The sequence below is a fragment of the Carya illinoinensis genome, chromosome 1 (genome assembly GCF_018687715.1).
Source record: "Carya illinoinensis cultivar Pawnee chromosome 1, C.illinoinensisPawnee_v1, whole genome shotgun sequence".
Classification (NCBI taxonomy): domain Eukaryota; kingdom Viridiplantae; phylum Streptophyta; class Magnoliopsida; order Fagales; family Juglandaceae; genus Carya; species Carya illinoinensis.
Genome location: NC_056752.1, coordinates 10050021 through 10064665, shown reverse-complemented (window position 1 = coordinate 10064665; position 14645 = coordinate 10050021). Strand labels below are relative to the sequence as shown.

General features: G+C 39.3%; 1 protein-coding gene and 1 long non-coding RNA gene across 2 annotated transcripts in view; both read right to left on the bottom strand.

The window, feature by feature from the left end:
- Positions 1 to 2031: 2031 nt before the first annotated feature.
- Positions 2032 to 14645, bottom strand: part of LOC122310017 (U-box domain-containing protein 33-like) — a 36098-nt gene continuing 23484 nt past the window's right edge. Inside the window, exon 6 of the mRNA XM_043123910.1 lies at positions 2032 to 2576. Within this exon, the coding sequence (XP_042979844.1) occupies positions 2118 to 2576 (459 nt within the window). The 3' untranslated portion in view covers positions 2032 to 2117. The remainder of the gene's footprint in view (positions 2577 to 14645) is intronic.
- LOC122310037 lies at positions 3561 to 14426 on the bottom strand. Its single transcript, XR_006242595.1, has 3 exons — positions 14156 to 14426; positions 13980 to 14067; positions 3561 to 4211 (listed from the first exon to the last, which is right to left on the bottom strand). It is a non-coding gene; the product is annotated as an uncharacterized LOC122310037 (long non-coding RNA).

The window sequence follows — 14645 nt, the reverse complement described above, 5'->3', positions numbered from 1 at the left end:
CTCCACAGAACCAAGAGAGAGAGAGGGACTCCAGCCCAGTCAAACCTCCGCCTGCTAAAACTCTATTAAGTCCATATAGATGAATGATTACATTGTCTTACAAGAGTGACCCCTTCCTACATTTATTAATAAAAACCCTAACTTATGACGGATGAATACCCTAAACCAATTCCAAGAAGAAGCAGAAAAACCCAGATACTCCCAACAAAAGATCCTCCTAAAAAACCAAAAACCTCAACTCTGTCTAAGGTAAGGAATGCCAAGTTTGTCCATTCGAAGAATTCCCTAGATAGGACCTTGAATGGACGTATTATCACCAATCTGTAAACTAATCCCTTGCTTTTCCTGTTTAACTAAAAAATCCGCAACCATATTCACTTCTTTGAGAATGTGGCGAAAACGTATGTTTAACTCGCCAATGATGGCTAAAATTTTCTCCCAAAAATCCCAGAGGAATCAATACTTACAAACTCCTGAAGCCAACCATCCAACTATGATTTTTGAATCTGACTACCAAAATGTCTCTCAATCCCAACTGCTTGCACAGTCGAAGCCCATCAAGTAGCACTCTACACTCTGCAATGGTGTTAGTAGCATGCCCATATGAGTGAGCAAATCCTACCACAACTCCTAAAGAATTTCGAATCACACCACCTCCACTTGAGTCACCCGGATTCCCACTAGATCTACCAGCCATATTCAATTTTACTTTACCTCTTACCGGTGGGCACCAGGCAATAAGTTTTGGAATTTTAGAATCAACTGGAATAATTGGGCATGCTAAACTTTCCAGTATCAACCTCTCAAAAGAGCTTATGGACCGGGATTTTTTTAGCTTACTTGATAAATCTCTAACAAGAATCTTGATGTTTCGAATAATATCATCAGGATTAAAAACCATACTTTCCATTCTCACCGCACATCGAGCTCTCCACAACTTCCATGAAATAACAATCAGGAACACCTTCCGAAGCCAGCTAACCTGTGTGGACATGGAAGCACGATGCCATCAAAAACTCATCATCCCCTCCCAATTTTGAATTTGTGGAATTCAATACAGCAAGCATCCGCAAAAAATTCCAGATTTTTTGAGCTCCATCGCCCTCACATAAAATATGATTCAAAGTTTCCATTTATGGTTGATCACAGCACTCACATTTAGAGAAAATGGGAATGTCTAGCCGCTGAATGACGTTATCAACAAGAATGACTTTCCTCTTGGCTCGCCAAACAAAAAAAGACCACTTCTTTGGCAACCAATTCTTCCAAAGCCATTTTTTCCAAGGGCATATATCTCCATGCCGACAAATCAGGTTCCACGCAGATTTGGTAGTGAAAGAGCCATTGATGCTTGGCGTCCACACGCAGCAATCCAACCCCTGGCGTAACTTCAAACCCACATCACAAATTTGTTGTACAATATTTTCTGGCACACGTTCACACAGAGCTGGAATATTCAGACCTGTGCATAAGAGAACGTCGGCCACCTGCAGATTTACATTGCCAATAACCGAGAGGTAAGTAATTAAAGGCCGCTCACCTATCCAATTATACATCCAGAAATTCACATTATCAAATAATCCAATGTGAGTAATTTAACACCTGTGGCATGAGTTCCATAATTCCTATCCAAAAATGAGACCCTTTATGGAGGTGCATAATGGAGTAAATATGAGAATTTCCAACATACTTGGAAGTAAAAAACTGAGACCACATCAACTTCTCATTGATTAATTTCCATGCGAATTTTATGAGCAAGGAAGCTTGAACTTCACGTAAATCCTGAATGCCCAATCCCCCCTCATCTACCGGCATACAAATTTTACGGGATTCTAATTGATTGCAGCAACAATCTTTCTATTTTTCAAGTTAGTGTGGAGGACGCACCCTGCACGGTGCAGACATTATTGGAGTTGAAGTGCAAGAGAATTTAATTAAAAGTTTATTTGCAAGTCAAAATCCTGTTATGCCAAAGGTATGGAAAGCTGATCACGTTTCCTACAAACTTCCAAATATTAACTTTTCTTGCAATTACGATAGCCCATTGTCGTCTCCGTACAACTTATGATGCAAACTTTCTAATGCGCAATGAAATTTGCATAACCATTTTAAACGATTTAAATGCTTTTAAAAGAATAACATACCTCCATTTGAAAGTCTGAGGGGCCTTGCCCGCAACTTGAATGTAAGCTCTGAGGATGTAGCCTCTTTATAGCAACCTCAATTTGACGTAGATAGCCTTTGTATACGTTGCCATATCCTCCATCTCCAATTTTCCGGGATTCATTGAAGTTTTGAGTTGCTTCCTTAATCTCCAACAGTGAGAACTCGGAGAACCGAGGCATATTCCAACTTGAGCGTTCTCCTTGTTTATATCTCAGCTCTTCAACTTCTTTCACTGCATTATCCCGTTCCATCTGCAACTCTACAATTTGATTCTTTAATGCTGTTTCACGTTCCTGGAAAATCTGGAACTTTTCCATGGGTTGGTCTATCTGATTTTTCATACTTTCAATTTCTCTCTCTTTTGCTTTCCCTTCCTCAATTTCTCTTATGAGTATCAACTCTTCTTGGGCCTGTGATGGATGTACGGGTGTAACCGGTACGGTTCGGTCCGGTTTTAGATAAAATCTAGGACAGAACCAGTAGGCACGGGTTTTACATTTTTCAAAACCGATTACGCACCGATTATCCTCCTAAACCGGTATTCCGGTTTTACAGGTTTCCGGTCCGGTTTTCCGGTTTTAATAAAATATATATTTATTATAAAAAAAATCTGTTTATAAAAAAAAAAAAAAAACTGCTATGTCAAAAAATTCTACTTAAAAAAAAATTACTATATAAAAAGACTGCTATGCAAAAAAAAAAAGTGTTATGTAAAAAATTTATGCTATTAGTATAGCTTTGGTATGGCTTTATATAAATTATATGCTAATATATATAATTTATATTTATCTACTAATGTCTTATGTACTTATCAAAAAAAATATAAAGAGTTTTAAGTGTATTAGGCCATTAAAATTTAGTAATAATATTTGAGTGATTTTCTTTCTTTTTAGGTTCTTACTTCTTATGAATCTATGATAAAATGTTATTAATAAATAATATATATTTATAATATTATATATTTAAAGCATATGATCAATTAAATTTTCATGTTTGAGATTAAACTTTTATTTTATAAATTAAAATAACACTATCTTATATATAATTATAATTTATATTATTATATATTATATATAAAAAATTATATATAATATAAAATATATAACATATAACATTAAATAAATAAAAAAATATACATATATTAAATAGTACCAGTCTGGTCCGGTCTAAAAATGGCTGGAACCGAAACTGGACCGGTTCCGGCCGGTTTTTCATTTTATGAAACCGGTTCCGGACCGGACCGGTTCAGAATCGGCACAACCGGTCCGGGCCGGTCCGGTTTTCCGGTTAAAATTTACACCCCTAGATGGATGTTAGGTAATTTGCAGTTGATTTTAGAACTCTAGAAGTTATCTAGGTAGAAGTTTTAAGAATTATTGTAAACTATAGCCACGTAGAAGTTTTACATTCTATATTAAGTTGAAGAGATCATTCACACCCTTTTGATTTACTATAGTTATATCAGTTATATTTACCATTTGAGAAGAAAGTCTAGATACCAAGATATATGAAAAATGGGTAAAATTAGGTAATGTGATATAAATTGAATTGTTAGATCACAAAGGAGATTGTACATTGTAAATTTATGATAGTTTGAGAACACAATGTTACATTTTTTATTGCTTGGGGTGTAAAATGTAAAACACTATTAGTTGGAGGATTGTATTTTCTTTAAAACTTAAGAAGAAAAAGCTAATCAAATTTTGTAGAGCGTCCTTGAAAGTGTAAAAGGAAATTTCCAGAAAAGGTGAACAATCAAGATGTGATAAATAATTAAAAGCTATACCTTGCTCAGAGCCTCACCAATTCAGTTCATCCAATTCAGTTTTGTACATCATCGCCTCATTTTTATGTTTCTCATTTTTTTGGGCTAGGTGCTCAACTTGTGCCGACATAGATGATGGTCTAGGCTCTGGTATAACTGAACCACCATGTCCTCTTGCATAACCAGAACTATGTCCTAGCACATCCCTGAATATAATATTTGCAGCCTCATCTGGGTGCTCCTCAGGCTCCATCTCATCTAACTTCTCAATCATCATATTCTGATGCAAAAATATATTTTATATCATTTAGAATTAGGGGAAATAACTAAACTCTTTATTTAGTTATCTATGAATGGTACAACATGGTAATATGTTAGTAAGTTAGAGAGCACGCACATATAGTGTTTTTGTCATGGGAGTGACAAATGCTCCTTTCTTCTCTGACCATTTAGTTTCTTTATAGAAGTTTATCAAGTTTGATGAGCTCGGACCCTTCAATTACATACATGAATATTAAGGATGTTCTTTTGTTTACACACTAGCACTGACCAATGAGCTTAGATCTTGAAAATCACAATAATCTTACTATCTCTTGTATTAACCTCACAAATGACTTTCTGTCTACTATATGGTTCACACGCTGCCTTTTTCTATTGGCCTTATTTTAATTTGATATTTTCTATAATATTTATAATGGCAATGTTAACAACACTCAACACATATCTCTTTCCAATAAATTGCATCAATTCTATATATATATATATATATATGCGCTCATGCTAATTACTCGTATCTTGCACCAGAGGGTAAAAGAAAACTATTCATTTCCCTTGATAACAAAACAATTATAGATTAATCAAGTACCTGTACCACCACGATAATTACCATCTAAAAGTCATTTTTCTAATTAGAAGTTTATAATCTGAGACAGTACCCCTATTATAAGTATAATTAGATGAACCTATATAATTAACCAATATTATTGATAATGTAGTACTGGGTGCGTGTATATATATATATATATATATATTATATGGGCTTGGACATGTAAAAAACTTGAACGCATTGGACAGATTCTTGAGTTTTAAAAATAGATGTTGTACGTGATGATTCCACTATAGGTTGATGCCGTGAAATAGTGCTTAAGTACTATGAAACCCAAATGGGACAGATGAGGGTATGTACCAGTCAACTAATAAAAAAATAAATGTGGGACAACAAAACTTAGTGTATACGCCTGCAATATTTATAAAGAAAATGAAGTAATTGTAACATCATCTGGATGACCACTACTTATTGCTATGAGTTTAAAGAGTGGTAGAGCATCAACTTGGGTCATAGTGACAACAGGATGACAATGAAAAGAAGGATAAAGGCGAAAGAGAAAATAGAAAGACAGGCGACTTGTAGCTGATCTAGCTAGGCAGATCATATACATGAATTAATAAAATTGTTTCTTAGAACCATACGGCCATGTTTTCTGTTGAGGGAAAAATGAGTGTGTTGGCATATTCTTGTGAAAACCTGTGTAAAATAGTGTTGTAACAAGTGTTGTTGCGGAAGGCTTGAAGTGGGCTGGAAGTGTGCTCATTATTGGTCAAAAGAAGCGACTTCGCTCGACCCTCGCTCGACAGAGCGCTCGAGCGAACTCAGGCAGATTCCATCGCTCGACATACGGCTCGAGCGAACTCAGGCAGATTCAACCGCTCGACCATCGCTCGACACTGAGCTCAAGCGAACCCAGGCAGAGTGTGTCGCTCGACCCTCGCTCGACACTGAGCTCGAGCGAACTCAGGCAGAGTCGACCGCTCGATACTCGCTCGACATGGCGCTCGAGCGAACTCAGGCAGATTTCGGCGCTCGACCTTCGCTCGAGCCAATATTCCAGATCACTTACAATGTAGGGTTTTGAACGCCTCATTTGATGGGAACTATAAATAGAACATGTTAGCTTCTGTTCTAGGTGTGGAGAATCAGAGCAAAAACCCTAAGGGCCTCCAAGAACTTCTTAGAACAACCTCTCCCCCATTTGGTTGATTCTCTCTTGGAAAAATATTACTCCATCATAACACATTCAAAATCAACTCTTATTTGAGTCCATTGAAGTGGACATTGCTGTTGGCCGGAAGAGTCCGGAGCTGCCGTTGATGCAGAGATCGAGAGGTTCTCGTGGGAAGCTATAGGAAGGTCGGAGTTTCGACACTACATGCGTGTAGAGATCGAGTGGGTCACTCGTGGTGTTGCAAGCCAAGTTTAGCTACTACAAAGGTTTTGTGAGTGTTCTAAATTGGTTGTAACAAACTAAAGTTTCTATAGTGGATTTGAGGTGGTGTCTTACACCCGGAGTGGTTTTAGATTTTGAAGAGGTTCTTCAAATGAGTTTCCACTCCGTGAACAAAATCATGTGTTGATTATTTGTGTTATTTGTTTCATTTATTATCTGCTTGTTTGATTAATTTTCAAAAGGCCATAAAAATTAGATTACACCTATTCACCCCCCCTCTAGGTGTAGTGTTGTGTAGAACCACTGCTTTTTCAATTGGTATCAGAGCAGGTTCACTCCGCTAGGATTTAGTTCCTGAGTGTGATCCTGCTGTAGTGGTTTATATGGATAGGTCTCAATCACTCACATCTCCACCATTTTTTTATGGAAGTAACTATGCGTATTGGAAGGTTCGAATGAGAGCTTTCCTGAAGTCTGTGGATGAACGAGTGTGGACCTCTGTAACAAAGGGATGGAAACAACCGGTTGTATTCATTGAGGGAGTCGAAACCCCCAAGGGTGTGGAAAATTACTCTAGGGATGAAGTCAACGAGTGTAGTTGGAATAGCAAAGGCCTAAATGCGATATTCATGGCCGTGTCCCAGGAGGAGTTCAAAAGAATCTCCATGTGTGAAAATTGCAAAGAGGCATGGGACATTCTTGAGGTTACCCATGAAGGTACCAAGGCTGTAAAAAATTCTAAACTTCAAATGCTGACCACCAACTTTGAAGAACTTAGGATGAAGGATGATGAAACTTTTGATGTCTTCTATAGCAAACTTAATGATATTGTCAATTCTCGTTTTAATTTAGGGGATAGAATTCCTGAGGACAGAATTGTGAGAAAAGTCCTTAGATCTCTTCCTGAGAGGTTTCGTCCCAAAGTCACTGCTATAGAAGAAAGCAAAGACTTGGACAACATGAGAGTTGAAGAGTTGGTGGGTTCCTTACAAACCTATGAACATACTCTTCCTATGGACAAGAAAAACAAGTCCATAGCCCTCAAAGCTATTAGAGAAGAGTCTGGTGAATCTTCTGACGAACTTGCCATGAGTGACAAGGAGATAGCATTTTATGCTAAAAAATTCAGGAAGATGTTTGCCCAGAAAAACCCAAGACAAGAAAAGAGAAGGTTCAAGGGTATCAATGGAGGTTCTAGTTCAGAAAACCGAGAAGGGAGGTATAAGAGAGAAACTAGAGCTGTCAATGACAATATTCAGTGCCATGAATGTCATGGTTTTGGTCACATTCGACTTGAGTGTGCAAATTACAAAAGGGCCAAAGAGAAAGCGAATGCTGCTTCCTTGACTGATAGTGAGTCTGAGTCAAGTGACTCACAAGAGAGTTCTCCCAGGAAGAAAAATTTCAACTACATGGCTTTCACTTCCTCTGTTGCAGGAAAAAGTCATAACAGTGAATCTGTGGTTGAAATTGAGAATGTTTCTGAAAATGAATCCGGGGATGAAGATGACTTGCAGGAAATCTATGAGAAGTTGTACAAGGAATGTGTGAAATTGAGGAAACTCAATAAAGCACATATTGAGGAAATAGATTTATGCAAAAGAGAAAATGAAGGGCTTCAGAGCAAACTGAGAGAAGCCATTGGTCTAACAGATGAGTTGCAAAAGAGAAATGTGACTTTGGAAGATAAAGTGACAACTCATGAAAATGAGCTAACTTTGTTAAATACTAAGTTGCAAAAATTCTCCATTGGGACAAACCAGCTTGACAAAATCCTAGGCTTAGGAAAGTCATCTAGTGATAAAAGTGGTTTAGGCTATTTTGAAGAGAATCCTGATGCTCCTTCAAGCTCAAAAGCTTTCGGTAAAAATGTGAGAACCACAGTGTTTGTTCCTGAAATGACTGAGAAAAAGAAGGCTCATCCATCTGAAAAGGGCAAGAAGCCTGTGCAAGTGCAAAAGTCTGTTCCTCCTCCCAAAAGACAAGGAGCTCGCAACATGAGCCCCATATGTCATCATTGTGGGAAGCTAGGCCATATTAGACCAAACTGTTTTAAATTAATGAGTCATTTTGTGCATGCTCCTGCATTTGTTAATAGTAGAACTGCTTATCCTTCTGGAAGGGGTAAGAATTACATGAATGACTCTAAGAATGTCTCAACCTTCTTGAGACAAAGACCTCACAAAGCAAGCCCCGTGTGTCATCATTGTGGTAAGATTGGTCACATCCGACCAAACTGTTTTGAGCTTAAGAGGCACACCAAGAAAATTGAAAAGCCTTTCTCAAAGAAATGGATACCAAGGTGGATCATCCAAAAGGGAAAGACGCGAGCCACACATGGTTTTGGTGCTGTAGACTGACAGGCATGCATTACATACATTACATGCATTTTTGTTTTATTTTGTTGTTGTTTATTTTTCTTGTTTGTTGTTGTCTAGTTTATTTATCGTTGTTTGCTGCCCCTACATGCACTTCATGATTGGGCTATATGATAGTGGGGTTGTTAATTCTAAAATCTAAGTGCATGTGTCTTTTGAGATTTGTATCATATTTCTATATTTTACAAAGATTTGGAACATGAGTATCTCGTGTAATCTGTGACTGGCATCACACACTTCACTCCAAACTCGGTCAATTGACATTTCACCACTTGTGAGTTTATTGGGGAGGCAATCAAAAGTGGTAGGAAGCTCTATCTTCATACAGAATTGACCACGGGCTAGATGACCTCATCATGGTTCATTTGTGCAAAAATATGTATCTCAAAAGGAAAAGAAAAAGTGAAGTTGAAATAAAAAAAAAAAAAAAAAAAAAAAAAAAAAAAAAAAAGGGGAAAAGAAAAAGGAGGGTGAAAAACAGAATAAGTTTTCTGTTTTCTTGAACATACTGAGACAAGTATTTAAACAGAAAGATTTAGGTCCTAGCAGCATTAGGTTTGACTTTCTGTGTCTTGAATGAGCTTCCCAAGCACCTATGGTTTCATGTTCAGCCTAGCCCCACTCACGCCTTACGGTTGAAATTTCTTGATTGAGCAAGGACCGCTTTAAACACGCACGTCTATATTACTTGTGATACTTTGTTTTAAATTGCGTGTTTTATGGGAATATGATGCTTCTCTACATTAGATAAGTACTCTTGGTGTGAAAATTGACATTCCCAATATTTGTCCAAGTCATGTGAGTGTTATGTGCTTCAAAACTGGGCAAAATGTGTTTTTCTGAAGGTCTCGCTCGACCCTCGCTCGACCCCGCTCGAGCGACAACCGCTCGACAGCCGCTCGAGGGTTTTAAGTTCGCTCGAGCGAACGCCTGGTATAAAAACCCAGCGCCGCTCGAGCCGCTCGAGCACAGTGGCCTCTTTCTCCCTCCCGTGCGATTTTCTTCCTCCTTTTCTCAAATTTCTTCGTTTAAACAAGTGTTTTCCTCCCGAAATCATCCTCAAACCAAGGTAAATCCTTTTCTCTCTTGTATTTTCGTGATTTGATGCTTTTATTTTAGGGTTTTCCGTGTGTTGTTATGCATTTGGGTTTCGGATTGGGTGTTTGAGAGTCTTTCTTCGATTGTTTTTCTTTTATCTTGTTTTATTGAGGCTATTGTATAGCCATTGTTGGGATTGGTTGTATTTAGGAGGTTTTTGAAACTCCCATGGGTCTATACCCGAGTTTCTCACTTGGATGCACTCCAAGTGTTCGATAAAATGTCTCAATGAAGTGTGTTTTTGGTTTTTCATCATGCATTGGCATAGCATTGCTCCCATATCTATTTCATGTCTATCCTAGGTTTGAGACATCGTTTAACTAGGATTGCATTATGTTTTGAAGGTGTTTTGGTTTAGAATTGGCATTGGTTTGCACATGGTCATGCATGAGGTTTGGCATCGTTTAACATGAGTCATGCACATGGGTTGGCATTAGCTTGTAAATGGCTTGAGTTGTCATTGCATATGTGTCATGAATGTGGTTGGCATTAGCATGCATGTTGGTCTTTCACATGAGTAGGCATTAGCATGCATATGGCACACTTTGACCTAGGCATTTGTTATTGTTTTGAAAAATGAGGAGTGACATCGGGCATGCACCGAGTCTTGCATTGTTAGTTGGCATTGTTGCGTCAGCATGCATGCATCCATCACGTCTTTGCATTGCCTTAGCCTTGTCTAACGTCTTTGACTCTATCTACAGCCGACACCATGTCTCGACGTGTTCGTCCTCGCCAAAACCCTCCTGCACCCGTTCAAGCCCAATTCCATAGTGCCCGAGCCCAAGAGTTATACTCTCAGAACTTCTCGCATCGTACTCCCATAGTCGAGCGTGAAGTGACATTAGGTGAGCTTACCGAGACTATAATTCCCCGTATTTTTGAGTCTCGTCAGTGGCAGGCATTGACCACTGGTCATCCCACTCCTTCTGTGGAGTTGGTTAGGGAGTTTTACTCCAATATTCATGACATATCTGTTGATGACTCATTTGAAGTCAGTCTCAGGAATGTTGTTTTCCGAGTCACTCCGGGCATGATAGCGACTCTGCTAAATGCCCCTCGTGAGCTCTATCCTGAGTTTCCCTACTCACGGACATCTCCTCCAAGTCCACAAGTCATTGCTACTTGTCTTTGTGGCCGACCTAGTAGTTGGGAAGGGACAACCCCTATTTCAACTGCTCGTTTTACCCCCGATCACCTCATTCTTAGTAGGATTGTTCTTACGAACTTAGATCCTACTGGTCATAATAGTGATGTGGGTCTTGAACGTGCCCGTCTGCTGTATGCCTTGATCAATGGTGTCTCCATTGATCTAGGAAGTCTTTTGTGTCGGGTTATTGTTGAGGCGTATCAGTCCTCCAAAACACGGACTGGTTTGCCCTTACCGTGTTTGATCACCCGAATAGCTCTCTCTCAATCTGTTGCCTTCCATCCTCAGGAGCCTAGGATTGCTCTTAAGGCTCCTATTGGTCGTAGGACGGTTCAGCTGAGTCATGCTCACACAACTCCACAGCCTATCCGTGTTGAGCACCCTCCCGCTCCCTCCTCTCAGCCTTCGAGCTCTCGACCATCTAGTTCTCAGCCGTCTACCTCGGCCCCATCCAGCTCTCAGCCATCTTCCTCAGCCCCCGGTTCGTCGGAGCCCAGTCTTCAGCAGGTACTTGAGTATCTAGCTCGCCTTGACGCCCGGTTCGACCGTCTTGAGGTGAAAGTTGACAACCTGCAACAACTTGTGACTCAACGCTTCAATGACATCGAGAGGCAGCTCAATGAGGATGATGAGGATGTCGATGGTGATGATTGAGACCCTTGGCTTCTTGTGACAAAAAGGGGGAGATTGATTGTTGAGGGGGAGATATTGTTGAGGGGGAGTAGTACAGTATTAACTCAGGGGGAGTGTTACTTGTACTAACACATTTTTTGTTTTGGGGGAACAGCAGCTTTTGGTTATTTCTGTTGATTTATATTTCTTGTTAGCTGCTGATTGTTTGACAAATGTTTCTTGAACTCCTGATTTGTTGCTTAATGAAGTATTTCTTTTCTAATTATGATTTGATTTGAGAAGTATGATTTGAGAATTGCAAATACGTTTTTGTGCATATGTGAATGGGTATGTTTAACCGTTTGCTAAGCGTGTGCAGAAATTTTTCAACATGTTCAAGAATATGGATCTAATTGGGTGTGCTAGGATTAGGTCATATGTATAGGTTAGAGGTTTTGTCACAGAAATGCCAAAGGGGGAGATTGTTGAGGGAAAAATGAGTGTGTTGGCATATTCTTGTGAAAACCTGTGTAAAATAGTGTTGTAACAAGTGTTGTTGCGGAAGGCTTGAAGTGGGCTGGAAGTGTGCTCATTATTGGTCAAAAGAAGCGACTTCGCTCGACCCTCGCTCGACAGAGCGCTCGAGCGAACTCAGGCAGATTCCATCGCTCGACATACGGCTCGAGCGAACTCAGGCAGATTCAACCGCTCGACCATTGCTCGACACTGAGCTCAAGCGAACCCAGGCAGAGTGTGTCGCTCGACCCTCGCTCGACACTGAGCTCGAGCGAACTCAGGCAGAGTCGACCGCTCGATACTCGCTCGACATGGCGCTCGAGCGAACTCAGGCAGATTTCGGCGCTCGACCTTCGCTCGACACTTCGCTCGAGCCAATGTTCCAGATCACTTACAATGTAGGGTTTTGAACGCCTCATTTGATGGGAACTATAAATAGAACATGTTAGCTTCTGTTCTAGGTGTGGAGAATCAGAGCAAAAACCCTAAGGGCCTCCAAGAACTTCTTAGAGCAACCTCTCCCCCATTTGGTTGATTCTCTCTTGGAAAAATATTACTCCATCATAACACATTCAAAATCAACTCTTATTTGAGTCCATTGAAGTGGACATTGCTGTTGGCCGGAAGAGTCCGGAGCTGCCGTTGAAGCAGAGATCGAGAGGTTCTCGTGGGAAGCTATAGGAAGGTCGGAGTTCCGACACTACATGCGTGTAGAGATCGAGTGGGTCACTCGTGGTGTTGCAAGCCAAGTTTAGCTACTACAAAGGTTTTGTGAGTGTTCTAAATTGGTTGTAACAAACTAAAGTTTCTATAGTGGATTTGAGGTGGTGTCTTACACCCGGAGTGGTTTTAGATTTTGAAGAGGTTCTTCAAATGAGTTTCCACTCCGTGAACAAAATCATGTGTTGATTATTTGTGTTATTTGTTTCATTTATTATCTGCTTGTTTGATTAATTTTCAAAAGGCCATAAAAATTAGATTACACCTATTCACCCCCCCTCTAGGTGTAGTGTTGTGTAGAACCACTGCTTTTTCATTTTCCATCTGGTGGAAATATTTAATGACACCTTCAAATGGTATGAATGAAGTTAATAAGATCATGTTAATCGACCATTCATTCATGTACTAACTGGAGAGCCATAATTCTTTTTACTAAAGCTTCAAAACATATAAGTTTGCATACCAAATTATCAACATCGGCATATTAAACTAATAAAAATTAAAAAGAACACCACATGTAAAGATTCAATTAAGAAAATTGTGGTACATTACATATTTTCATTTATTATTCAACACCAACCTTAGACTAAAATATAAGTTTGTAACGCATGCAATATGTGAAACCTAGGCAATTTGAGTGGAAAATGTTAAACACTTGATAGGCAAAAATTAAAAAAAAAAAAACAAAACAAAACAAAACAAAACAAATCCATGTGATGTTTGAAAAGTAGGATGAAACACACATGGATATTTTTATAACATACCCGCTAGGTTCCTAGTATCTTTGGTCAATGTAAATTATCCACTTGGACATTTGTGATGAGCTAATTATTTATTTATCTCGTGTATGACCATGAAACGTGTGGAGATGAGGGTACAAATTTCATTTGGTATCTAGATTATGGTTTTCATGCTCTCCAATCAGTACTTAAAGTTGCTGATTCCACATGTTAATATATCTATATATATGTCATTGTTTGGGGTTGCGGTCAAAACATAGCAACCACGAAAGTTGTGAGAAGCATCTAGGAAATACGGAAGAGAGCATTGACTAAATTACCTATTGCTTGGTCACCCAAAAACAACATTCGCCAAACCTCCCAAAACTCCAAATTAATTATAAATCAACATCTAAAAACTAATCAAAACCCATCCTTCATCATCAAAAAGTTTCTAATGTAGATAAAGCACTGCAATTTGTAACAAATTCACAATCAATTTAAACTACTATCTGAATATTTTTATGTAAATGACTTTACCTTTCACTTGCAAATGAACCAAAAAAAAACTAGCTAAATGCATATACTCAAAACAGAGAGAGATAGACATGGAACGAAGGAGAGAAATACCACACAGATTGAAAGGAGATGAGATAGCTTGCTGAAATAGGGACTGAGTGGAGAAGCCGTGCATGATGGTAGGACACAATTGGGCAGCCTATACAAAGAGAGGGATTGAGTGAAAGTTAGAGAGAGAAAGAGAGACGGATGGTGAATTGATTGTGAGCGAGATGGAGGAGACTTACCGGCTAAGCGAGGAGGTGATCTGTCACAGAGAAGAATCGACTAAGGTGGAGATCAATGCGGCACATGACGTTGTTTTCTTAGACCTTGTTCGATGTGAAGGTTGGATGGACTAACGGAGGCAATTTTGCTCTGTTTCACTGTTGAAGGCAGGGTGGCTAGGCACTGTTGGTTCATGCTTGGTGGTGGAGGCTCACAATGGCTGCAGGAAAAATGGGTGGAAGACAGAGAGAGGGTATTGGCGCTTTTGGGTTTCTGTAGTTTGCTGCGGGGAGAAATATAGTGTAAGGTTCTGTAGTTTTATCACCGCATTAAGAAATGACTTGCTAATTTAGGCCCTTATACGGTAGAATTATTTGTGAAGAGACAAAGTCGCCGTAAAATATATATTGTCGCCACAAAAAGTATATTTGTTGGCGAATTCTGCAATTGCCAATACAAAAAAGCGGCTACATTAAGTTATGGTCTGTTGCGGCCCAAAATTACTTTCCC